The sequence below is a fragment of the Bos javanicus genome, chromosome 1 (assembly GCF_032452875.1).
Source record: "Bos javanicus breed banteng chromosome 1, ARS-OSU_banteng_1.0, whole genome shotgun sequence".
Classification (NCBI taxonomy): Eukaryota; Metazoa; Chordata; class Mammalia; order Artiodactyla; family Bovidae; genus Bos; species Bos javanicus.
In genome coordinates, this window is record NC_083868.1 from 148608007 (window position 1) to 148635415 (window position 27409).

Here is a 27409-nt window from a genome sequence, read left to right on the forward strand (position 1 = left end):
CAGACCCCCCTCGCCCTCCCAGACCCAAAAGTGCAACCCTCAGCCTCTCTGGTGGCTCATCTGTGTTCGCATCCCATGGGACCCTTTCTAGCTGTGCAGCTAATTGCATCCCAGGCTGAGGCCCCACGTGGGGCTGTCCCTCAGCTCCAAGTTCACACGTGTGAGGCCCCAGTTGCTTTCTCCACTCGAGGCAGCTCAGATCAAACACACGCCAAACAAATCTACCTCACCAGAACTCTTTCTTTCTCTTCCTTTCTATCTTCCCTTCTTCTCTCCCTCCCTCCCCTCCCCTCCCCTTCCCTCCTTCCTTTCTCTCTTTCTTTCCAGAGTCTCCTTTCAGAAAATGGGGATCCTATTCTTCCACTTAATTCAGTCCCAAATCTTGGCACCACCCTTTAAGCCTTTTTTTTTTTAAGCCTCTTTTTTTTCACACCCCACAACCAAGCCATCAGCAAATGTGATCACCTCTGTGCACCTTCAGGCACATCCCAATCTCTTCCCCTCTCCATGGCTGCTGCCTAGTCCAGGCCTCCATCTCATGCCCGGATTGTCACCATCCACTGGAAAAGACCCTGATGCTGGGTCTGAAGGCGGGGGAGAAGGGGATGACAGAGGATGAGATGGCTGGATGGCATCACTGACTCAAAGGGCGTGAGTCTGAGTAACCTCTGGGAGTTGCGATGGACAGGGAGGCCTGGGATTCTGCAGTCCATGGGGTCGCAGAGAGTTGGACACGACTAAGCGACTGAACTGAACCGCACTGAACAGAGTCGTCACAGGTGACGTTCCTGCCACCCGGGAGTGAGGAAGCACAGAGGGTCCAAGGCAGGAGAAGCAGGATGTCACGGGGCTTTGTGGCCATTTAGGGTGCAGACCCCGGTTTCATCTTTGGTACACAGTAAGTCCTCTGCATACAAATGAGTTCTATCCTGAGAACTAGATCATAAGTCCAATTTGTTCACAACTCCAACAAAGTTAGCCTAGGTACCCAAAACACAAATGGCCATCTGGGACTGTACTGTAATAGGTCTATATACTTTTCATACCAATAATACGTAAAGAACAAACACAAAGACTAAAGCAAACATTTTAACCTTCCAGTACAGTACTTTGAAAGCACAGCAGTGCAGCACACCAGCTGAGACCTCCTGGCAGTGCCGGTCACAGCGGTGCTGCTTTTATGCAGCCTGGACTCAAACTAAAGACACTGTACCGCTGTACTCTATACAGTCCTGTGCAGGGAATCACACGAAAGACAAGCACTCGTAATGGGAGCACACACATGTGGTCACGTACAACAGACACGTGAGCTACCTTAGGTGACGACATGTGAATGCTTTAAAAGTTTGAAACTTGAAGGTTCGTATGTAGGGGAGTTATTGTATTACTGTCAAGTAATGGACAGTTATACACATTGTGAACGTATCATATTCACAAATTATTTCTATTCAGGACAACAGTGGCTGATATGAATGTAGGATTCTCTGGGGATTTCAGAGGTTTTTGTGTTTTTTTTTTTTTAATTTTTTTTATTTCAGAAGGCTTGAGCTTCCCAGGTGGCCAAAGTGGTAGAGAACCTACCCGCCAATGCAGGAGACATGAGATGTGGGTTCAATCCCTGGGTCAGTAAGATCCCTGGAGGAAGGCATAACACTGCTGATTTCAGAAGGCTTAAACAATTAGGGTGTCTTATCCAAGAAGGAGGACATCTTGGTGCTTTGAGTATAGGAGGGGCATGGATCTATTTCAGGAAGTGGATTCCTGGAGACTGGGCCTGGGTCTAGTGTTCCCTGGGGGAGAAGATTCCTGCGCCCCTTCACACAGAAGGGCCAGGGAGGGGCTGGGTAGTGGCTGAGGACGGATGGGCTATGACCTAGGAGCAGCATTGGCGGCCCTGGGTTGTGAAGGTTTCAGCACCTGGCAGTCAGCAGGTAACCAGGGCAACTCCAAGGACTAAAGCTGAGCCTCACCCCTCCTCCAAGTCCAGGGCCTCCAGGAGAGCTGGGGCCCTGAGCCTCCCAAAGGCAGGGGAGGGAAGAGTGAGACATGGCAGGGTTTAGACCTCTCTGGATTGGAGCCAAATTTGATTTGATTTAGGGAAGCAAAGACATATAGCATTCCCTGTCCCAGGAGGGTCATAGGGTAATTTACATTCATAACAACGGTTTCCTGGAACACATCAGAGTCTGGCTCATGTTTCCTTTTCATTCGGAAATTTGGGACTATGCGTTGTACCTCGAAAGGAGACCATACCTCAGTCAACACAGCCTTGGTTATGGGCAGAAACAGGCATTTGCAGGATGGCCCCGGTGGTTGTCACGTGACAAGAAAGGGGAATCGCAGGATCTGAGGTCGTGTCTTGGGTGTGAACGAGAGCAAGAGAGCAAGAGGAAACCGGGAGCAGCGTTCTTACCCACTTATGTGAAGGAGGGAATGAGGTCTTCGCTGGTGGGCCCGCTGAAGGCCAGAGTCAGGTGTGTGTCACTTCCTGCCTTCTATGAGGATTCAGGCTTGGACCCATGGGTCCTCTACAACATTTCATCTAATCCAGCAGAACCCAGTTAACAGAAGCTTTGTGGAGTGATGGTTCTGGAAAGAACTAGATATGGTCATGAAACGATTCACCTGTTTGGAAATAGTCTGAATGAAAGTAATTAGGCTACGGGTCATGCCTGTGAGCTTCCCAGGTGGCGCGGTGGTAAAGAAACTGCCCGCCAGTGCAGGAGAGGCAAGAGAACTGGGTTTGAAACCTGGGTCAGGAAGATTCCTGGAGTAAGAAATGGTAACCCACTCTAGTATTCTTGCCTGGAAAATTCCATGGACAGAGGAGCTCCAGGGAGGCTTCCATAGCCTGGCAGGCTACAGTCCATGGGGTTGTAAAGAGCTGGACATGACTGAGCACACGCACACGCACACACACACACACACACACACGTTTCTACTTGAATTAGTGTGTGTGCTTCCTGCTTACCTGTCTGGGTTCGAATCCTGGGTCTTTTGCTCACTAGCTCTGTGACCCTGGGCAAATAATTTAATCTCTATGAACTCTGATGTGCTCTTTTGTAAAATGGGGTTAAAATAGTCTTTATTCATTGGGTTCTCATGTATCTCTTTAGATCAAATTAGTAAATAAAAGGTCTGCCTGGAACATAGTAAGTGCTTAATAAATTGTAATCCTGATTATTATTAGTCTTTCACCTGATAAGAAGAGAGAAACATATTTTACTTGAGGAATGACAGAAATCAGAGAAAGAGTTTGGTAAAAGCTATTTTAGAACGGAATATTGCCATTTGGGGCAACAGGGGATGGACCTAGAGATTTCCATACTTACTTCAGACAAAGTAAGTCAGACAAAGACAGATACGCTCTCACTTACACGTGGAATCTAAAAAATGATACAACCAAATCTATATACAAAACAGAAACACACTCACAGACATAGAAAACAAATTTATGGTTACCAAAGGCTGGAAAGGGACAGATTAAGAGTACGGGATTAACAGATGCAAATTATTATATATAAAATAGAGAAATTTACTGTATAGCACAGGGAAGTATACTCAATATCTTATAATAACTTTTAATGGAAAATATTCTGAAAAAATATATAATAATCACTTTGCTGTACACCTGAAGTTAACACAATATTATAAATAAACTATACTTCAAATTTTAAAAAGCTATTTTTATCTTTAAATTTGTAATCGATCTATTAACTAGAACAACTTCACTAAACACATTCTAGATTGCGATCACCAAGTAAGGACTGTAGAATATCACTTTATTTTAAGGAGATTTTGTTTCTCTTCTTTATTGATTCAGATACAATTTGAAGAGTAGAAATTGCTTGTTTTATCATAAATAAGTGATGATCTTTCTGATCTAAATCCCTGACCTAAATAGGATAGCATATCCCAGACCCTTTTAGCTTCTCTAGGATTGCTGGCATGCATGCTCAGTCACATCTGACTCTTCGCGATCCCATGGACTGTAGCCCACCAGGTTCCTCCATCCATGAGATTCTCCAGGCTAGAATACTGGAGTGGGTCACCATTTCCTCCTCCAGAGGAACTTCCCCACCTGGAATCGAGCCCAAGTCTCCTGTGTCTCCTGCATCTCCAGGATTAGATGGAGGCTACAATGTATGGTACCCTCTCCTTCCTAACAGAAGAGGCTCCTGTTGCCTGGGGTCTAGAGGTCAGCACAAAATAGAAAAGAAACGTGTCTGTGTTGGACTGTCCTTTATACCCCGATTTTGCATGTTGCTCGAAGGTTTTCCTGTTGTTAGATCTCATCAATGGTGCAACTTATTAGGTGCAGCTGGTGAGGCTTAAAGGAATCGGCAGAGCGTAGCTGGGTGCACACACTTTCCTGGTGGGAGCCTCTGCCTTCAGGGAAGCGCATGGCAGCTAAGCTTCTTGTGATCCTCTCGGTGACCCCGACAACCTGGTCAGGAGGAAGTGTGCAGTTAGGGGAGCATCGGGCAACCTCCAGCCTTGCTGGATCCAGAGCGGCAGGGCTGGGCCTCCCCTTCCACCCTCCTGGTCCCCGGGCCAGGAACTCACCAGGCCAGGCCACCAAGCCTGGCCACCCGGCTCCGTGCTCATGCTGACCCTCTGTGGCTCTCTTCCCTGCAGACAGTGACAGCTGGAGCCCTGGTGACCCTCTTCCAAGACCCCTTGAGAACGGAGGGGCTTCATGGGACAACCCTCAGACTCAGCTGCTCCACGGGGTCGTGAAGAGCTGGACACGACTGAGTGACTCAACAACAATAGCCCTTCCCCGGGACAAGGTGCTTTCTTCTGAATCACAGCTTGAGGCTGAAATAGAGGCTGGAGCAGGGTGCCTTCGGGGCGTGTCAACAGACACAAGCTCCCTGGCTAATGGGGTAACAGCAGGTGTGTGTGTGTGTGTGTGTGGTTTAGATCACAGCCAGAAAGCAGCGTCAGGGTCCTTAAGGCAGTCAGCCTTCGCCTGGCCCTTCCAGCGGTTCTTTCCAGCTGGAAGAGCCTCAGCAGGCTCCCGTGTCTGTTCTGGAAGCAGCTGCCATCACACTTCTGTCCCGAGAAAAGAAGCCTGTACGTCCTGCCCCAGGGGTTAGCAGCTTTCCTACCTGGGCCTTGTGCCAATGCCTGGAAAGCAGGCGCGTTCCACTCTGTCATTTTTTTTTCCTTCTGACTTTTGCTGCCTTACCATTGGGGCCCTAATGTGAAAGGGCAGAAGATGACTTTGTCCTTCTTCTTTGGTTTATGGCAATTACCTTTTTTTTCCCCCCAAAAAACCCCTGGACTTCCTGCCCGGCCTCTCAAGCCAGGACAGGGTGGCAGTTTCTGGTGATGTCTCTCAGGCATCTCTGGGATGAACACCAGCTCAGCCCTCCTCTGCTTTCCCATCCTGCCTCAGGCAGAGCCTGGAAGTGGGCTGACCATGGTTACCAGCATCTCAGCAGACAGAATAACAGCCTGGAAACAGACATGGATGTTGTCCATTTCACAGACAACCACATCCAAAAGCTGTCTTCCCGGATTGCAAAACAAACCCCACTGACCAAACTCCCAAGTCGCTTTTTTATTCAGCTGTCATAAACCACCACATAAATACATAGAATAAATACAAAACCAGTAAGGATTACTTTTAAGCCTTTGGTATGGAGAGCTTTTCTCCTCTTCTTATTTCCCCCTTTCCCTGTGGTTCTAAGCCCCTTTCCTCAGGTTCACATGATGCCTTTGGACACCAGAGCAGCCCAGAAGTAAGCCTGGTGCTGGAGGGCCTTGAATCCATCAGTGGACAGGCTAGGTTCTTGCAGCCTGTCGGGGTGGGGGCTCCTTGCAATGGGGGGTGGGATAGTGGGGTGGAGACAGCCCCCTCCCCCACAACCGGACTCACACATAGTCGTCCAGCCTGATGTCTTTGGATGCTAAAGCAGTCCACAAGGAAACCTGGTGCAGGCGGGACTTGAAACCATCAGTAGGCAGGCTAGGTCCTCGCAGCCTCTCGGGGTGGGGGCTCCTTGCGATGCGGGGTGGGATGGGGGGGTGGAGACAGCCCCCCCACCCTGCACCGGACTCACACATAGTGGTTCAGCCTGATGTCTTTGGATGCTAAAGCAGTCCACAAGGAAACCTGCTGCAGGCGGGCCTTGAATCCATCAGTGGGCAGGCTAGGTCCTCGCAGCCTCTCGGGGGTTGCCCAGGGCGCTCCGGAAGATGGGGGGTGAGGTGCGGGGGGAGGACAGGCCACCCCGACCCCCAGGGGGGGCACTCACACATAGTCGTTCAGCCTATAACCGCTGTGCGAGGCCGAGACGGCCGAGGGGGCCCGATTGTCCTTGTAGGCGTCGGGGGGCCGGTAGGCGGGCGCGGGGGCGCCGGCAGGGGCCGCGGCGGCCCGGGGCGGGGCCCGGGTGGGCGCCTCCTCCTGGCAGGCCAGGCAGAGCAGCGTGCCGCCGATGAGCGACAGGGCCGAGGCGATGAAGCCGAGGTAGAGGGCCTGCCCGATCTCAAACTTCATGCCGCTGGGCAGCAGCGGGTTGTAGAAGTTCTGCACCACGTCGTGGGTGGTCCAGGAGACGGCCACCAGGCAGAGCAGGCCGGCCAGCAGGAAGAGCGCGCCGCCCACCGCAGCGCACGCCGTCTTGGCCGGGGTGCCCTTGGCGCAGCGCGTGCACTGCATGCCCACCACGGCGCTGGCGCACGCGGCGCCCGACAGCAGGCAGGACACCACCATGAGCGCGCGCGCCGCCTGCAGGTCGCGGGGCAGCGCCAGCAGCGAGCGGTAGATCTGGCACTGGTAGATGCCCGTGCTGTGCCACACGCACTCCATCCACAGCCCCTTCAGGTAGGACACGGCCGTCAGGATGTTGGTGCCCACGTGCGCCGTGCGGCGCCAGTGCGGCAGGACGGTGGTGATGAGCGTGCCCACCAGGCCCAGGAAGCAAAGCAGGAAACCCAGGAGCTGCACGGCGGTGTTGGCCATGGCCTCGCCGGCGGCTGCCCGCTCACTTGGGCGCCGGCTGGAGTCCTAATGAAGCCGGGAGGCGGGGCGGGGAGACAGGAAACGAGTTAAAGATTATCTTCAGGCATGCCATTTCTGCCCCCGAAAGCCAGATTTCCATAAGCCGTTGGTACCACGATTAACATATTAAAAAAAAAATAGCTTCTGAGGCTTGATTGGGTGCAAGAAGAGCTGCTTCGTCTAAGCTTCCGTGGAAGGCCAGAGCTAGAAGGAGCGAGGGTCATGAGGCCGGCCTGTGCTTTCCAAGGACCGCAGGGCCCCCATTTGTCTCAGTGCTTACCAGCTGCACGTGGGAAGTTCTGCCTTATGTCTACCCTCACACTAGGCTGCTGCAGACTCGTACTTTGTTCTGTTTGATCAATGATCCACTAAGGTTGTTAGGGATACCCTTGGGGCTCAGAGGGTAAAGAACCTGCCCACAGTGCAGGGGACCCAGGTTCGATCCCTGAGTCAGGAAGATCCCCTGGAGGATGACCTGGAGGGCAATCCATACCCTCCAAACCCTTGTTTGGAGCATCCCATGGACAGAGGAGCCTGGTGGGCTACAGTCCACGGGGTCACAAAGAGTCGGACATGACTGAGCGACACTCATGTACTTACTGCTGCTGCTGCTAAATCGCTTCAGTTGTGCCGGACTCTGTGCAACCCCATAGACGGCAGCCCACCAGGCTCCCCGTCCCTGGGATTCTCTAGGCAAGAACACTGGAGTGGGTTGCCATTTCCTTCTCCAATGCATGAAAGTGAAAAGGGAAAGTGAAGTCGCTCAGTCGTGTCTGACTCCTAGAGACCCCATGGACTGCAGCCCCCAGGTCCCTCCGTCCATGGGATTTTCCAGGCAAGAGTACTGGAGTCATGTACTTACTGGAGGCTGCTAAATCAACAATGGACTGATCATTGTTAACAAATGGACTCATAAGCCTGTGCTGCCTATGGCTTAGAAAATAGCTTAGAGTGCCTGTCAGGACGAAACATTTTCTGAAAGTGGGAGGCTTCCCTGTGTGCTCAGGAAGGGAGGGGGTTAGCACCCTGGGCAGGTCAGATGCTGCCTTCCAGAATTCCAGGCATGACCTTAGAGATCATGACGCCAGGGGACAGGAACTACCAAGGCATCAGCTTCTTAGGTGCTATGGCCAAGACCATAAACCGATGGCCCTTCCCTCCAGGCAGGGCACCTCTCCTGACACCACTCTGAAGAGGGGTGGGCTTGTTACAGACAGAGGCTGCGACCTGGCTTTCGGATACAGGGTGGGGGTGTGCAGAGCCATTTCGTCCTCATTAGGAAATCAATTTTCATTAAATTAATTCCTTGTCTTGCCAAATGCTCAATCAATCCCTTAGTTTTCTTCTATTTTCACTTTAAGACCCTTCCTAGAACTGCCTGTTAGAAAGTTTGCATCTGGGACACTTGTGCGTGCGTGCATGCATGCGTGCTAAGTCACTTCAGTTGTGTCTGACTCTTTGTGACCTCAGGGACGTAGCCCGCCAGGCTCCTCTGTCCATGGGATTCTCCAGGCAGGAAAACTGGAGTGGGTTGTTAAGCTTTCATCCAGGGGACTGTTCCCACCGGGGGATCTAAATGGAGCCTCTGATGTCTCCTGCATTGGTAGGCAGTTTTTTTTTTTTTTACCACGTGTTACTTGGGAAGCCCCCCAAACGTGCTAACCACAGCAAAATCTCAAACCCTTCTTGGGGGCAAGGACCCAGCACATGTGTAGTAAGTGGTGGCAGGCATGTACAGGATACTCAGGAAATACTGGGAGGGAAGAAGGAGAGAGGTGGGGCGGGGGAGGGAGAAGAGAGGATGGAAGGGAGGGCGGAAGAAGGAAGGAAGGGAGGGAGAGCGAAAGCACCCGAATGGACACCCCAGCTCCTCTCTCCTGCAGGAAGAGAGTCAGGAGTCCTGTGCGCAGGGCCACCCCCACCCTCTGGGTGACTAGGGGCCTGTCTTTAAAACGAGGGAGCTGCAGTGACAACCTCAAGGGCTGGGAGGGGTGGGGGGTGGGAGGCAGGGTCAAGAGGGAGGGCCATATGTATGCCTGTGGCTGATTCACGCTGATGTACGGCAGAAACCCACACAGCATTGTAAAGCAATTATCCTCCAATTAAAAATAAATAAAACAAATAAACCATTAAAAAAACCCAGCAACAAGGGACTGGACTTCATGGCCCCCAAGTGTCTTCTGATTCTGAGGGGAGGAAAAGGGAAGGGTCTCAGCTGGTGACAAGTCACTTCTGCAACCCAAACTGGTGAGAATTCAGAAGGCACCCCCACCCCCATCTTCCTTCTTTCTCAGGGCATTTTTCTGCAATTAAGTGCAGAAAGGAAGCAGCGGGCAAAAGTGGGCTGAGAGGGAGTCTCCCAAGGCAATTCCTCCTGTGAGCTGTCTTTGGGGTCCCCCAGGACCTCTTGGCTTTAATCCTGGGTCTGTCGTAAAGAAATCCTCCCACTAAATCATAATGCAGGATTGGGTTAGTAACAGGTGATGCTTCCTCTGGGGACCTCAACGATAATCTTGCTGGATTTAAAAATTTATGCCTAGAGGTGGGAGGAACTGGCAGATGGGGCTGGACACATATACACTATTGATACTATGTGTAAAATAGAAAATAATGAGAACATACTGTATAACACCGGGAACTCCGCTTAATGCACTGTGCTGATCTAAATGGGAAGGAAGTCCAAAAAAGAGGGGACATATGTATACGTAAAGCTGATTCATTCTGCCATCCAGCAGAAACTAACATAACGTTGTAAAGACACTATACTCCAGTAAAAATTAATTTTAAAAAAGTTATGCCTACATGTCTTAGCATTGTTGGAAGTAATCTTAGATCTACCCTAGAAGGGTGGGGGTATGGGAACAAGGCTGGGGGTTTTGCTGATGTTCAAAGTGACTGTTTGCAATAAATGCTGGAGAGGGTGTGGAGAGAAGGAAACCCTCCTACACAGTTGGTGGGAATGTAAATCGGCACAGCCACTACGGAGATGTTCCTTAAAGAGCTACAAGTAGAGCTACCGTATGACCTTGCAGTCCCACTCCTGGGCATATATCCAGAGAAAAACATGGTCCATAAGGATACATGCAATGTTGATTGCAGTACTTTTTACAATAGCCAAGACAGGGAAGTAGCCTAAAGGTTCATCAACAGAAGAATGGATAGAAAAGATGTGTGTGTGTGTGTGTATATATATGTATATATATGTGTATATATATATATATATATGGAATATTAGTCAGCCATTAAAAAGAATGAAATAATGCAGTTTGCAGCAACTTGGACAGACCTAGAGATTGTCATACTGAGAGAAGTCAGACAGAGGAGAAATAAAGTATGACATCCCTTATATGTGAAATCTAAAAAGGAATGATACAAATGAACTATTTTTTACAAAACAGAATCAGACTCACAGAATTAGAGAACAAATGTATGGTTTCCAGAGGGAAGGATTGGGGGAAGGGATAGTTAGGGAGTTTTCTGATTGACATGTGCACACTGTTATATTTAAAATGGATAACCAACAAGGTCCTACACTGTAGCACAGGAAACTCTGCTCAGTGTTTTGTGGCAGCCTGGATGGCGGCGGGGGGCGGGGGGGAGTTTGGGGGATCATGTATACATGTCTATGTATAGCTGAGTCCCTTCACTGTTCCCCTGAAACTGCCACAACATTGTCTATTAATCAGCTATCCCCTAATACAAAAGAAAAAGTTTTAAAAACTAAAATAAAAATAAATGACTGCTTGCCCAGGACCCTCCTGTTCGTCACTCACGCCTCGAGCTGATCGACCACACGCATCTAGTTATGGGGCTGGCCTTCCTTCGGAGGCCTTCTTCCCTCCATTCAGCAAGTAGCCACTCTGTGCAGGTGCTGGGCTTGCAGTGGCGGGATGGGGGCGTGGGGGAGACCCCCCCAGTCCCTGCTGCCCAGGGAAGGGTAGGGGCCAGCTGTCCCGAGGTCACTGCCAGGGAGGCGGCGGGGCCAGCAGAGGAGGCCGCTCTGATATGGGGGGCCAGAGCCGATGCGTGGAACAGCAGCTGTTCCCTGCCCTGTTTTCCACACGGGGGACCTGGGTGCAGAAATGAAAGTTCATTTTCTGGCCTGGCTAGAATTTTCCCTGGTTTACTTCCTCCTTTTTGAATTCAGCAGGATTGAAGTTAGAGTAAGGGCTAGCAGTGGTGTTATGAGTATATCCTCTGTGGCTGACTCTCCCCACCCCGTCCAAAGACATCTTTCTACAGTGGTTCAGGTGGCCAGGGGTGGGGGAACTTTCGGTGCTGAAATCGGGACAGTCCCAGGCAAACCAGGACGATCAATTCCTCCAGGGAGTCTGGAGGCTGGGGACTTCTCCAAATGACCTCGGATCCTCCCAGTAACGCCCCCAGGCCACCTCCAGCCGGGTGGCTGCACTGTCTGTCCCTGATCCTGGGCCTTCTGAGGCTCCTCCGGGAACTTGCTTGTCAAGGTCAATCGCTCAGTATCCTGAGCCTAAAGAATGTGGCATGAAAGCTAAGCCTGCTGACCCCACTGGTCTAGGGAGGGGGACTGGAGTTTATTGGGTCTCTAAATATTTATGGAGAGCAAGGACTGCTAATTTTAGAAACCATTAGGTTGCTATATTTAAACTCCTGCCAGCAGGAGTTGCTAATTTAAGAAGTGAGTGTTAATGAGCCCCCAACTCCCAGACCCCAGCTCTCCACCCACTTCCCCCAGAGTTACCAGCAGCTGCTACTGGTCTTAGGTCATAATTCAATTTCCCAGCCCAGCCACTTTTCACTTTGGGGCCCCTGGATGGAAAAACAACCTCAAGTGAATGAATCTCCTTGGAAACCACTCATCTTGGAGCTTCCGAAGGAAACTCGCCCAAGCATGGCCTCCCGAGGGGAGGCAGGGGGCGGTGTGTGGAGAGGTCAGCTAGTCTGCAGTTGGCTTCACCCATGAGCTACCCTTTTCCTGCAGACGTGCGCGTGCTCATAGAGAGATGTGCGTTTGGGACAAATAAGGGTTCTAAGGATCAGGTTCTGAAAAAACCTTGACCAGCTGGATGGGTGGGGCTGCATGTAACAAGAAGACGCCTTCCAGGAAGAAACACTGGGCCTGCGCTGGGGTTCACAGCCCTAGAAGCACCCTCCTGGCGGAGCAGTGTGTGGCTTAATGACACACACGAGCAGGATTTCGGGCCAAGCTTCCCAGTGGCTGCTTCTTGAGGTGCTATGTTGGCAGGATGCCTCATGGAAGACATAAATGCCAGGTTGCTGTTGTTCGGCCACTAAATCATGTCCAACTCTTTGTCACTCCATGAACTGCAGCACGCCAGACTTGCTGGTCCTTCACCATCTCCAAGAGTGTGCTCAAACTCATGTCCATTGAGTCGGTGATGCCATCCAACCATCTCATCCTCTGTCGTCCCCTTCTTCTCCTTTTCTCAATCTTTCCCAGCATCAGGGTCTTTTCCAGTGAGTTGGCTCTTGGCATCAGGTGGCCAAAGGACTGGAGCTTCAGCTTCAGCATCAGTCCTTTCAGTCCTTTAAAATGGACTGGTTGGATCTCCCTGCAGTCCAAGGGGCTCTCAAGAGTCTTCTACAGCACCACAGTTCAAAAGCATCAATTCTTTGGCACTCGGCCTTCTTTATGGTCCAGCTCTCACATCCATACCTGACCACTGGGAAAACCATGGTTTTGACAGGTATGTTGGAGAAAATCTGGTAATGGCAGGACCTCTCATCGTTGGCCACATGCAACCATGCATTGGAATCTCCCAGAAAAGTCTCTTGCGTGGCATTTCCTAAGTTTATTTGACTGGAGACATCCTCCCCCCGATTTTGCCAAAGGGCAGCTTAAAGTCAGATCACTTCGGAAAGTGGACTTAGAGGGTGGACGTCTGTTGAAAGTTTAATGGAGGAATGATGAGAGAGGGTTGATTTTTTAAAAGGATAAGTTTGATGTTGGTGGGAGTTGAAAGAGCACAAATAGGAGGGACAGCGAGACATGCTGATGTGCCCCCGGAAAGTCTCAGGGAAACCCAGGGCTGTAAATTGATGTGAAAGTCTGCGAAGGGCAGCTGTGAAGTGCAGCAGAGTGACTGTGGGCCCCCTACACTGGATCTGGTTTTATGAGCGCCACATCCGAAAGGCGAGGGTTTGTTTCTTTTTCATATAAACTTTTATGTTGTCTCCTTCCTCTGTTGTCTGTAGGCTACATTTTTTTTTTAAAGGAAGGAATTTTTAAAAAAAAACAAGACAGGAACCCAGAGCACATGGTGGGTTTCCTCCCCGCCTGCCTGGACCCCAGCTGTGTCAGCTTTGGAGCTGGCCTCTGAATTAGGTCATCTCAACAGCCCTGGCCAGCGGGGGAGCTTTGCCAGGACGAGGGACGTGCGGGTTGTTTGCCTGGCCCCTGCTGCTGCCCCTTTACTGCCCCAGCTCCCTCTGCCCCTTTTGTGATGAGCTCTGCAGTGGACACACATGTCCTGTGTCCTTTCCACCCACACGGCTGAAGGGCATGTCAGCCCAGGAGCAGAGGCCGTGCAGGTTATACCCGGGATGCTGGGGGCAAGCCAGGTGTGTGGAAGGCTCTACACCCCAGAACCACTGGGGCCTTCCTGCCTTGGCAAAGAGCTGGACGACTTGAGCTCTTGCACCTCATTTCAGCTTCTGGCTACCCTGCAGTCACAGTGGATCTACAGCCAGTTGAGAACAGGCCATCCCCTATAGGACGGCTCCACGGGCTCCTGACACCTGTCGGATCCCCTGAGACACCTTGGACTTTGTTTCCTAGAGCTTTATCAGAAAAATGAAGAGCTGCCTTTCAAGCACAATGGTTGCTGGACTCTGAAAGAATGCTGAGTTGCCCCAGCTCTGATGTTCAGCAATTACAGAAGTCTGGCTCAACCAATTGCAGTGTTGGGAGGGGTAGATTGGGCGTTTGGGATCAACATGTACGCACTGCTATATTTTAAATGGATGACCAACAAGATGATTGCTTCTTGGTGGGAGAGTGATGACAAACCTAGACAGCGTGTTGAAAAGCAGAGACATTACTCTGCCGACAAAGGTCCGTATAGTCAAGGCTGTGGTCTTCCCAGTGGTCACATACAGTTGTGAAAGATGGACCGTAAGGAAGGTAGAATGCCAAAGAATTGATGCTTCTGAACCGTGGTGCTGGAGAAGACTCCTGAAAGTCCCTTGGACAGCAAGGAGATCAAGCCAGTCAATCTTAAGGGAGATCAACCCTGATTATTCACTGGAAGGACTGATGCTGAAGCTAAAGCTCCGGTATTTTGGTCACCTGATGCGAAGAGCCAGCTCATTGGAAAACACCCTGATGCTGGGAAAGATCTAGGGCAGAAGGAGAAAAGGGCATCAGAAGATAAGATGGCTGAACAGCATCACAGATGCAACGAACATGAACTTGGGCAAACTCTGGGAGATGGTGAAGGACAGGGAGGCCTGGAGTACTGCGGTCCATGGGGTTGCAAAGAGTCCAAGACTGGGCGACTGAAAACAACCACCACCAACAAGGACCTACTGTATAGCACAGGGAACTCTGCTCAATGCTGTGTGATAATAACCTAAGTGGGAAAGAATTTGAAAAACTGATAGATACCTGTATATGTATAACTGAATCACTTTGCTGTATACATGGGAAACTAACACAGTATTTAACAATATCAATGATGCGTGCGTGCTCAGTCCCTTAGTCATGTCCAACTCTTTTGTGATCCCATGGACTGTAGCCTGCCAGGTTCCTCTGGACTTCTCCAGGCAAGAACACTGGAGTGGGTTGCCATTTCCTACTCCAGGGATCTTTCTGACCCAGAGATCGAAACTGTGTCTCTGGCATCTCCTGCCTTGGCAGATGGGTTCTTTACCACTGAGTCAACTATACTGCATTATAAAATAAAATTATTTTAAAAATATCCTTCCTGTCATGCCAATTAAACTTCATTATAGCTTAGATATTTCATAAATGCTAAATCTTGGGAAATAAAAACTCCAGGGAAATTTGGATTCATCTAAATGAGCTACATTAGCCAAACTACCCAACAGGAGAAAAGAAAAAGAACTTTTATGCACTATCGGCATGAAATAATTCCAACCAGTAATGCTTAAATCACATGCTGGATGCTTGCTACTTCATAATGTGCAAAGGGAGGGGATCTCTTTCCTAGAAATGTAGGTATTCTCCAAAGGTGCTATTTTAGTACTTCTTTTTGTGCAAATATGTCAAAATTATGACAAAGTGATTAAGCCATACCTTGGAAAAACCATTTCATATTCATTTAGGATGGGCTGGACTATGGGTTTTTTGGCTCTAAAAACAAAGTTTCCTTCATTAGTATTCCAAGCTTTCTGTAACTTTCCTTGGGTTATTTTTCAGACTGGCAGCCATCTGTATTTTAAGCTTATGAGGACTTTTATGCCATGTACATACTGTGTTGAAGAACTGCAGTCTTTCCATAAGAGGCAGAGTCAGAAGAATTATATAATTAACTTATTGACTGCTTGGATAGTTGATATTATTCAGGAAAACTGGTGTGAAATATCTTGCTCAAATCATATAGAATGACAGTTTATAGATGAAAACTTCCTCTCTATTTTGGATGAGTAAGGAAAAATCTATTTTTTCATAACAAGAGCTGGTTTGGGGGAAAATCCTGTGTTAATATGAATAAAAGTCATGGGATGTGGTTAAATGCTTGCAGAGGCCGTTTTCAACTCAGCGAGATTGAACAAACTATTGATTTAGTGAAATCTACAAGATTAAGTTACCATTACTGTAAATTCCTAAACCGTTTCCCAGGAGGCATTATCTCTCTCATTTCAACTCACCAAATTTCATTAGAATCCATTAAAAATGCAATAGATCAACATGTTTAAAATGAAGTGATTGAATTTCATTTAATAAAATACCCTGGTGCCTCTGCATAGGTTTTTTTTTTTTCCTGACAAGATAGTTGTATAGATTGGCTATGTTGTTTTCATTTTTCAGGGGATAGGTGACTAAAAAAATCTGCCATACAAGAAAAATATTAGAAAAGCAAAAAACAAAACTCATAGGTTATATGGTTATTTTCAAAAGTGTTAGATGATGATTAGGTAGCTACTAGTTTGAGTGTTCTCTAGGAAAGCTTTATGTAAGAGAGGCTATGGGTTGCACTGTTTCCCCACTAAGATATGCTGAAGTCGTAACCCCTGCGTACCTGTGCTCAGTCACTTCAGTCGTGTCTGACTCGGTGACTCCATGGACTGTAAACTGCTGGGCTCCTCTGTCCATGGAATTTCCCAGGCAAGAATACTGGAGTGGGTTGCCATGCCCTCCTCCAGGGGATCTTCCTGTCCCAGGGATAGAGCTTGCATCTTCTGCATCTCCTGCATTGCAGGCGGCTTCTTTACCTACTGAACCTCCTGGGAAGCCCCATAATCCCTAAGACCTCAGAATGTGACCTTATTGGGAAATAGGGCCATTACAGATGTAACTTTTAGTTACAATGAGGACCTATGGGGTAGGGTAGACCTTTAAACCAGTAAGACTGGTGTCTTTATGGGAAGATGAAGAAACACGGATGACACCATCTGAAGATGAAGGCAGAGATTGGAGTGATGATGCTGCTACAAGCCAAGGACAGCCAAGGATGACCAGCAGCCATCAGAAAGGAGGAGAGAGGCCTGGAGCAGATCCTTCCTTGTGGCCTGCAGAAGGGGCCAGCTGGCTGCTTGAGTTTTGGACTTCTGGCCTCTAGAACTGTGAGAGGATACATTTGTATTGTTTTAAGCCACCTAATTTGCAGTGCTTTGTTAAGGCAGCCCCAGGAGACCAACACGAAGGATCACTGAATGGCGGCCTGGGGAATTACAGAAAAAAAAAGAAACAAACACCCATGTTTGAATATGAGAAGTGAGTTCCCTTCCAGAGGAGGCACTGAGCAGGGTCTAATGGCTTCACATCCCAAAGTGCGGAGGACAGAATCCAGGGAGAGAGGGAACATGGGGAAGGGGCTTTGGAAGCCCTTCTGTGGTTGTAAAAACTCAAGAGTGAGTGCCAACTACAGTAAGTAACCCAGACAGCGGTCAGATGACTCAGCTTCTCCAGCTTGGAAAAGTGCATGAATCCACTGACCCCACAAAGAGTTTGGGGGCTCAGTTCTTCACTTTTGTGTAACTGGCTGGGCTGCGTTCAGAGACACGGCAGACCTTTCAGCCTGCATGTCTGGTTTTCTTAAGTCAACATGTATTGGTTTCATAGACCATAAAAACCTAAATATGGGGTTCAGGCCAGATTTGGATAAGGCAACTCCTATATTGTCCAAGCTTTCTCTTGGAAATCCAGTAGATCTCAGAGGGACCTCCCTTTAGGACTTACATCAAAACAGAAACAAGTAACAGGACATTGTTACTTCCAGCTGGGCTGGAAACCTCCATGAACAAGGTAACTATCTGATGGATTTTGTAAACCTGAGAAAATGATTTATTTGAGCATTTAACTGGGATTATACAGCAGTGACTAAAAATATGGTGTCAAATGAGAAGGTAAGACTGAGATTTACAAATGCTAAATTAAATACTGCTAAAAAAAAATGATGTTTAGGGCTTCCTTAGCAGCTCAGTGGTAAAGAATCTGCCTGCCAATACAGGGGACACAGGTTCAATCCCTGATCCAAGAAGATCCTCCATGTTGCTGAACAGCTAAGCCCATGAGCCACAACTATTGAGCCTGTGCTCTAGAGGCCCAGAGCTGCAGCGACTGAAGCCTTTGTGCACTAGAGACCCTGCTCTGTGACAAGAGCAGCCACCGCAATGAGAAGCCTGAGCATCACAACTAGAGAGAAGCCCCCACTCGGTGCAACTTGAGAAAAGCCTAAGCAGCAACAAAGACCCAGCACAGCCAAAAACAAATAAATTTTAAAAATGATGTTTAATGCACATTCTCTGTACATTTAGCCTTTCAAGCCCAGGTGCACAGAAGCTGTGAGTTATTAATGATGAGGGTAGAAACAATCACAGCTCAGTGTCCATGATGTTCCAGACACGGGCTTCGTGCTTTCACTGGCATTAACTTAATCCTTCAACAAATCTCCAATGTGTGTGGCATCCTTGTTTACAGACGGAGAAACTGAGGCTTGGAGAGGTTAAGTAACTTGTCCAATGTCACACCTGGGCTGAATCAGGGAGACTCACAGGTGAGTCCTGCAATCACCCAGGTAAGAGATCCCAGCAGTAACAAAGGTGGGTGCTGAGAAGAGATATATTTGGAGGTGAGAGTGGCTTAAGGTCTTGGGCAACTGGAAGGATGGAGCTGCTATTTATTGAGGGTGAAGACAGTGGGGAGTGGGAGGACCTGTGTTTGGAGGGTGAAGGGCAGACAAGGGGAGTTTGGTTTTAGACATGCTGGGTTGAGACGGCTGTCGCCATCTGGTGTGGGAGGGGACACTATGGTTGGATGTGTAAGTGCAGAGTCCGGGGAGGGCACGGAAGTGGGGAAGTCCACTCGGAACTCAACAGCAGAGAGCCAGGACTGAGGAAATCCCCTAGTGGTCAAGTGGTTAGGACTTGGTGCTTTCGTTGTGGTGGCCTAGGTTCAATCCCTGGTCAAGGAACCAAGATCCTGCAAGCCTCATAGCACGGGGGGAAAAAAAAGAGGCAGGTTGGAAAGAAGCCGTGAGACTGGGTAAGAGCCCCTAGGGAGTGAGTGTGGATCAGGAAGAGCAGATGCCTGATGATTGATCCCAGGAAGCCTCCAACAGCAGAGATGGAGGTGAGGAGGAGGAGCCAGCCATGGACCACAGAGAGTGGCGGGAGGGAGGAGACAACCCAGAGTGAGATTGGTGAGTGAGGAAAGTTCCAAGTTGGAGGGCACAACCCACTGGGTCAAGTCATCGGGTGAATCACGTCATCTGAGCCCCGGAAATGACGGTTGGATTGAGCAACATGAAGGACAACGGAGACCTTGACAAGCTCAGTTTTTGCCAAGTGATGGGTGTGGCTTCAGGATAAGCTACAGAGAGGGGCACAGGACATAATGAGCCCGGAGAATTCTTTCCAAGATTTGGACCATCAAGTGAACCAGGAGATGAGGCAACTGTTGCAGGAGGGAGGTTCTTAATCTGGGGTCGAGGGCCCATAGCATTCACGGTATCAGTCAGCTTGGATGGGGAAAACAGTTGCATGATTTATTTCACTATCTTCTCCTTGAAAAGCATGTCCTTGTATAATGACCCCTTACAGTAATCTGATTAGTGCCTGTGACTTCATCACCAACAGAAATTGTGGTTTTACCAGCATTGCAGGTATCTGGGAAGATCAGTTACCATCGTTGCTATTTCAAAACTATGCTAGTTATAAGACCCCTGCTAGGTCTGATAAAGAAGCATAAATTACCATGGACAAAATGATAGTAAAATACTTTGATAGGGACTTTCCTGGTGGCCCAGTGGTTAAGAATCCGCTTTCCAGTACAGGGGACACTGTGGTTTGATCCCTGATTCAGGAATTAAGATCCCACATGCCAAAACCACCATATGACCCAGCAATCCCACTCCTAGGCATATACCCTGAGGAAACCAAAATTGAAAAAGACACATGCACCCCAGTGTCCCCTGCAGCACTATTTATGATAGCTAGAACAGGGAAGCAACCATCTGCCCATTGACAGATGGATGGATAAAGAAGCTGTGGCACATATATTCAACAGAATACTACTCAGCCATCAAAAGGAACACATTTGAGTCAGTTCTAAACAGGTGGACAAACCTAGAGCCTGTTATACAGAGTGAAGTAAGTCAGAAAGAGAAATATAAATACCGTATTCTGACACATATATATGGAATCTAGAAAGATGCTACTGGTGAATTTATTTTCAGGGCAGCAATGGAGAAACAGACATAGAAAACAGACCTATGGACATGATGAGAGGGGAGGAGAGGGTGAGATGTATGGAAAGAGTAACAGGGAAACTTTTATTACCATATGTAAAACAGATAGCCAATGAGAATTTGCTGTATGACTCAGGGAACTCAAACAGGGGCTCTGTGACAACCGAGAAGGACGGGATAGGAAGGAGGTTTGGGAGGGAGGGGACATGGGTGTTCTTATGGCTGATTTATGTTGGTGGTTGACAGAAAACCACAAAATTCTGTAAAGCAATTATCCTTCAATTAAAAAAATAAGATTCCCAATTAAAAAAGAAATCCCACATGCTGCTGGGCAACAGAGCTTACACGCCACAACTACTGAAGCCTGCATGCCCTAAAGCCTGCTAACATCTGCAACAAAAGTTGCTAAAATCTGCAACAAAAGAAGCCACCTCAACGAGAAGCCCTCCTACCACAACTAAAGAAAAGCCCAGGCAAAGTAAGGAAGATCTAGCACAGCCCCAAATAAATCAATAATAAATTTTAAAATTTTTTGATAACTGAATTTTGAAATAAACGGCTTCCTTTACAATCCTGGGTATCGTTTTACACATCTAAAAGTATTATTCGGAGAAGAGACACTTACTTCACTTCATTGAATTCAAGGCAAAATAAACAACCAGTCCAATAAACAACAACAACATCAATAACAAAATAAATAAACACAAAACAGTTCAGCATCTCCGCCGGTGGGATGTGCGGTCAAGAGAGGATGCTTGTTTGGTTGTTGATCTGAAGATGAGAGAACCCAGAGTATGTCTGCCTGCCTTCGGAAGTGACCCCGTAAGAAGCAGATATTGATGATGCTGAAGAGAGGTCCTTGAACAGAGGACGTGAGGGACCCTGGCACACGTCTGGAGAGGTAGGCTCAGGCTGGAACAGGAGGGCGAATCAACGTGGGAGCCTGGGGAACGTGGCCACGGGCACTTGGTGATGTTCTCTGAGTGTCCCGGTTTTCTCAGGGGAAGAAGCAAGGAGATGAACTGGGAAGAAAAATGGGGGGGAAGGTGTTTAAGGTTTGCGCAGAGGAGAGGAGGGAGGTGCTGGTCACCTTGGACAATGGGAGCGTGATGGACTAAGACAAGGTCAGCAGCAGAAGCTCGTGTGAAGCCAGGGCCCCTGAGGGTTCTGTGACCATCAGCCGCTGGACAGCCTCCTCCAGGACAGTCAGTGGGACTACATCGGCGCAGGGAGAGTAAAGGACTGGGGATTCTTCTAGGAGAAATGATGAAGGGAGAGAGCAGAAGGGAGACTGGCGTGCACACAGGGGAGTGACTGTAATGGTGGGTGGCGGATGGTGCTGGGGAGGAGGGGAGGAACGACAGGGAGGAATGAGCTGGAAGGACCGGAGGTTGTGGCTGGAGACTGAGACGCAAAACACAGTAACCTTGGTGGGTCACAGCGAGAGGTCGAAGAAGACAATGGGGATGCGTGGGAGCACCAGGGATGGTGCAGGGAACGGCTGGGGAAGGGACGGGTTCAGGAACTGATGGGCAGAACCAGCCGTGGATAGGGAACCACCGTGAATAACTTAGCACAGTCTGTAATCTGGTGGTTTCAGCGTGGTTTGAGAAGTTGCATCTTCCCTGATTATGGACTTATTCTCTGCCCGTGAAGTTGAGAGAAAGACACAAGGCTAGAAAGAGGAACGGCTCGCAAGTTGCATGTCTGTTAAGTACCCACTCGGGCACGGGCAAGTCAGTCTTCGCCTGGCTCTCCCTTCTGCCCTTCAGGCCTTTCACCCACAGGAGCGCCGTGCGATAAACACCCTGTCCTGGAACTCACTCTTCCGCTTTGTGTTTTCCTAAGCCACCCTCTGTCCTTGTCCCCTGACATCCTGTTCTTCTCTGCAGAACGGGGGGGACTGCAGGACAGTAGCTTTGTACCTTGGAAGACTGGCTGGGAGACACCGAGGGGAGGAACCGCATATGAACCGAGCCGGAATGCACACACTGCGTGCTGCTCTGTGCGACCCCCGACAGCTTGACAAATAAATTGTGGGGCAGGTCCTGGCTGGAAGGGAGCTTCCTGGCTTGTGTGAGAGGTGGCCGGGCCTCCCCCAAGTAGGAGGCTGCTTAGGCTTCACCCTGTTGCTCACCCAACTCTGAGTATTCCAGCCAAGGAAACTGAACTCAGCAGCTCTCCACTCTCCCGATGGGTCAGCATCCCTTGGAGAACTTTAAAAAGACCCCGAAGCCCCAGCCACTCCAGACAGCATGGTTCATCCATTCATTCACTGCTTCATTCAGAAAATATGGAAACTTTTAACTTCCCCCTCTCTCCAGGTGCTGGGATGTGCAGTCAGGTTTGAGAATCGCTGCCTTAATTCATGTGACTTGTAAAGGTTCTATCAGGAGCTTTCAAAGAGTTCCTGCTATATTTAAAATAGATCACCAACAAGGGCGTAATGTCTAGCACTGTCAGTATTCTGAAATGAATGCGAAGAGAATTTGAAAACGAACAGATACAGGTGTGTGTGTAACTGAATCACTTTGCCAAACACTCGAAACTAACACAACACTGTTAATCAGTGATGAAGACAAACAACAACAACAACGAAAGAAATACAAAGTCAAATTTATCAAAATCCTCCCCCCACCTTCCCCCCCAAAAGAGCTCGAAATTGTTTAGCCAAGAGGCACAGTACCGATGTCTACTCTGCTTGCTGGCTCTGCTGGCTGACTCGGGGCCTTCTCTGGGCAGCCCAAGATGGAGACAGTTGTGTTCATCTACCTACAAGCCTTCGCCCCCACACCACCTCTGCCATCAGAACCACCTCTCCATCCGCAAGTCCTACCTGCACTCAAGTCCCACGTCCACCCTTGATCCTGCACCTCCATCTACCCCTAAGCTGCCTCTTCAATGGCCAAGCATCTTAGAAAGAGGCAGTTTCCCGATTCACCTCTCCACCTTCTGGTTCCTGCCCTCCCAGTATCCCGCCCCCCAAACTTGTTCTTACCACCTGGGTCCTTTTTCTGGGATTCCAGCCCCTCTTGGGCATTCAGCCCACCTGTGGTGTTAATATCAGCCAAGAAGTTACCCCCCGGGGCATTTAGCTTTCACTGGGTGGCCCTTGAAAACAAAACTCTTTCTGGCTCCAAAGAATGATACGTGCAGTGGCAAGAAATGATGGGGTCAGTCCTGGAGAGAGGCCAGTGCTAATTTGATGTATGTATTTATAAAACATTTGAGAAGTTTAGAATGAATTGGGCTGAGTCTGGGATTCCAGCTTGCAGAAGTTCACATAAGGAGCTTGCAAATGAAACAGTGCAAAATGAAAATGAATCCCTTGTTCAAAAATGATTAAGAAGTTCAAGATGGTAACCGCAGACCAGCAAACCCAGCAGGTGCCCTCCCTGGCACCGAGTCCTGGGCGCCCATGGAGGTGGCAGGCCCACGCGACCTGGATGTTGAGATGTTCCTCCCTTAAACCAAAGAGTTCTAGTTTGAATGTTGAAAGGGACAAGAGACGCTTTTGCAGTGTCCTGCGGAATGAAAAATATGGTTTAATGTGTTAGTTTCTTTTTCTTCATTTAAGTGGAGCCCAGATGCCTCTGTAAACACCTGCCAAGGAGGAGCCTTTTGAAAACAAAGCTATTGCTGGTCTCCTGTGCCCAGGACAGGCCGCCAGGGGAAACAGACTTGATGTTCTGAATCTCAGCTTTCATGTCTTTCTTGTTCCAGGGAAGCTGTAGGTGTGTGGATATGCGTGCCCATCCAAGTTCAAGGGTGAACCGCTTGCCTCTTGGGCCCAGAGATCCTGCTCACAGCCTCCCTGCACCCTGGCAGGGGACCCCCAACCCCAGGTGAGGAATGGGAGTCCCATCGGCTCCCTTCTTGCCTTCAAGGACAATCTCGGGGCACCCTCCCCTGGAAAATTTCTGCTCATGGTTGCTGTTGGCTGCCCAGCTGAGAGCCTATGGCCCTGGCACCCATTCATCCTGCAAACAGTAAGGACTCCACCTCAAGCTGATTCTGAAGATCAGCTGGAAGGAGGAAGGTTTGAACTGAAAAGTGCCAAGAATTACTCTTGAACTGGCTGGATTGACTGTCTGAATTAAAAAAAAAAAAAAAGACATCAGGATAAGCCTTGAAAAGAGGCTTTTAGACTTCTTGTTCTCTGTAATGCAAGATATTCTCTGAGAAAACGATTTTTTAAAACCCCAAATTGATATATTCAATTTTTATGAGCTATAATTGAAAAAAAAAAAAAACTAACTGGAAAGCAGGAAATATTTATGGTAACTTTGTGTCCTGTCTGGGAAATCCCCTGGACAGAGGAGCCTGGTGGGCTACAGTCCCTGGGGTCAAACAAGAGTGGGTCACGACAACTAAACAATAACAACAACAAGGGAAGAAATTATCTCTTTCTTTCCACAGATTTCTCTGCAGATGCTTAAGTAGCATCAACCCCGTTATACAGATGGATAAATAAAGCATGGTGAGCTTTAGAGATTTGCAAAAGACTGATGCTGAGGCTCCAACACTTTGGCCACCTGATGTGAAGAACTGACTCATTGGAAAAGACCCTGATGCTGGGAAAGATTGAGGGCAGGAGGAGAAAGGAGAGTTAGAGGATGAGATGACTGGATGGTATCACAGACCCAATGGACATGAGTTTGAGCAAACTGCGGGAGATAGAGAAAGACAGGAAAGCCTGGCGTGCTGCAGTCCACAGGGTCACAAAGAGTAGGGTACGACTTAGGGACTGACAACAACGGAGCAGATGGAGCCAGATAAGAACAGAGGCTGGCATCTGGTCAAACTGATTTTGGATAAACAGCTGAGTCATACATGACTCACCTGGCTATCTACATCATAACAGCTGCTTCCCAGAGTTCTCTAGAAGATGCTAAGATAATATCTGTAAAAACCCATAAGCCCCGCAAGGAAGGACACCCAGTACAGGAAGGTGTGTGCTGTTGAAGTTCTGTCATTGTTTCAGATACATCCATCAGGACTTCACTGATACCAACCAAACTGGAGACCCGGGGTAAGATGCTGGGGTTACTCCACGATGGGACTGTGCTCTGGTTTCCGGAGACTTTAAAACGAAACAGAGTGATCAAGCAACTGGGGGCCTTGCAAACAGCAGGAATGAAATCTCCCAGTAGGAAGCTGCCGCCAAAAGCCAGCATACTGAGTGCTTTCCAGGGTCCGGGACCTTCTCAGGGCACTAGTCCCAGATCCCGGTCTCCTTTGTCTGTGGCCACCCCAGTGATAGTTCAGACAGTAAAAAATCTGCGGGCAATGCAGGAGACCCAGGTTCGATCCCTGGGTCGGGAAGATCCCTTGGAGAAGGGAATGACAACCCACTCCAGTCTTCTTGCCTGGAGAATTCCACGGACAGAGGGGCTTGGTGGGCTCCAGTCCACAGGGTCGCAGAGAGTCGGACATGACTGAGCAACCAGCAGTCGCTCTAAGTAGGTGGTGGTCCTCCCCAGCAGCTGCTGGGGATGTGGGGTTCAAGCAGTCGAAGGATTAACTCACTGATCAGATTGCATGGGTTTCCCCTCTTCAGTACCAAACCTGACCCTCATTAACCAGAGATCCAGCTCTTCCTCTCTCTGTTCCAGGCCCGTGTCTGCGTGCTGGGGGGTGGGGGGAAGATATGTCTCCCGAGTCTGGAGGCCCTTGACCCCCCACAGAACACGAGGGGCAGTGACAACCAGCGCTGTAAGCTGACACTCACAGATCCAGCCCCCAGCCCCAGGGTCCGCAGGTGATGAAAGGGTTCTGCTGCCCAAACACTCAGGAACTGGACTCTGTCCGTCCCTCCTGGCTCATGAGAAGCCGGGCTGTCTCCACACCCGGGGCAGGGTCCTCAGGGTGCTCCCCACCCAAGGCCCAGGCACAATGGCCCTTCTGCAGGGGGTGACATCTCCCTCCCAGAGCACCCCCGCCTGCACACAGACCCCAGACAGACCACTGCTGACCCCAAGCCCTCCCACCGCGTCTCCCGGCCCCACACTCACATGCAGCGCCCTTGCAGTCCCAGCCGCCTCGCCGGATTCCCAGCAGCTGTGGGAACTGGCCGGGCGCCAGGCGGCCTGACCCACGGACTCCACCGGACCCTGCCGCCCTCCCGACCTCCCTCTTTCACTGACTGGCAGCTTCAAGGCCAGGGCATCTGAGCAGCTGGCAGCTAGACAATTACTGTGTCCTTTGGGATGAGCCTGTGTGGGCACACGTGTCATTTGGTTGGATGGTTAACTGCCCTGTCCGCTGGGCCAAGGCAGACATTCAGGACCAACCAGAAATGCCATCTCTGCCCTTTGGAAAAAACGCCTGATACATCAGGGCATCATCATCTCCTCCCTAAAACACTCTCTGGAGACTCTCCGGGACTGGACAAAGCCTGGACCACTCCACGGGGTGTCAAAGGCCATCCACGTCCAGACTGGCCCACCTCCCTGCTCTCTGCATCCTCACTTCTTTGCATCCTTGTTCATCACCCCGCAAGGGACCATGCAATTCCTGCCAGTGACTGAGACCCGCACGCATACCCTCCTGCTGCCCTGACCACCCAGCCTGCTCTGGGTGGTGACCTGGCCATCGCCTTGTTGCTTTGGACTTTTGTTCCATTGAGCAACACGAAGTTTCTCAACCAGCGGGCTGCTGGGCATCCGTCAGTGAGTTCTGATCAACGTGCAACTGTTTTTTTTGCTTTGTTACTTTCTGCCTACATTTGCAGACATGGGTGGTTCAGGGACGTCAGTGGGGTGTATGTGTGTTGTAGGCACAGGGCAGATAAAGGGACAGTTTGTAATTAGTTGGAGAAGCATGTTCAAGCATGACTCAAGAACCCAACGAGTTCAATACCATCAGTAACAGTCCCCAGATGGCTCTTCTGAAAGTTAGGACTGCAGGAGAGGTTGGCCGAGGGAATTGGGGCTGTGCTGGGATTCAGAATGGCTGAGAACCCCTTGTCACAACTAACTTGTCACACACATCTGTCCCTGCCTCATTAATATCATCAATGAATCTCCAAGAGCAGTGACTATGCTCCTGAGTTCTTTCCCCAGTGCTCATCAACCTGCCTGACTCTGGCTGGTGCTTAGGAAAAGACACGGTGAAGGGACTCAGGTGTGGGATAGTGGCCTGGGCGTGGACCTGAGCCTGCCCTTTATCCCTGGCAATGGGACTGGGAAGGCAGGGATGGGAGCATCTTGTGTCTGGGGTCTTCAGAAGTGTCTGTGAGTTATCATTGATTGAGGATTAACAACCCACATCCACATAGCTTGCTTTTTTTTTTTTTTTTGTCTCTTCTCCAGAAATAACTGTCCTAAACAAGATCATCTTTTGTTCAGGGTCATTCATAAGCCCTGATCCTCTTCTATTAATATTTAGAGATAGCTCACTATATTTTATATACTAAAAAAATGCACCCATATTATTTATAATATTATGCTGGGAACTTCTTTGAAATTATTTTGTAATTTTGCCTCTGGGATGATTCGGCTCCATGTGATACATTTCATTC

The 27409-nt window shown here is 49.3% G+C and overlaps 1 protein-coding gene across 1 annotated transcript; it reads right to left on the reverse strand.

Annotated features, from left to right (window-relative positions):
* Positions 1-3636: 3636 nt before the first annotated feature.
* CLDN14 (claudin 14) lies at positions 3637-26919 on the reverse strand. The gene is made up of 2 exons (XM_061424616.1): positions 25902-26919; positions 3637-7021 (listed from the first exon to the last, which is right to left on the reverse strand). Exons 1-2 carry the CDS (start codon positions 26121-26123, stop codon positions 6263-6265), a joined length of 981 nt encoding a protein of 326 aa, XP_061280600.1. The 5' UTR covers positions 26124-26919; the 3' UTR covers positions 3637-6262.
* Between the last annotated feature and the right edge of the window lie 490 nt (positions 26920-27409).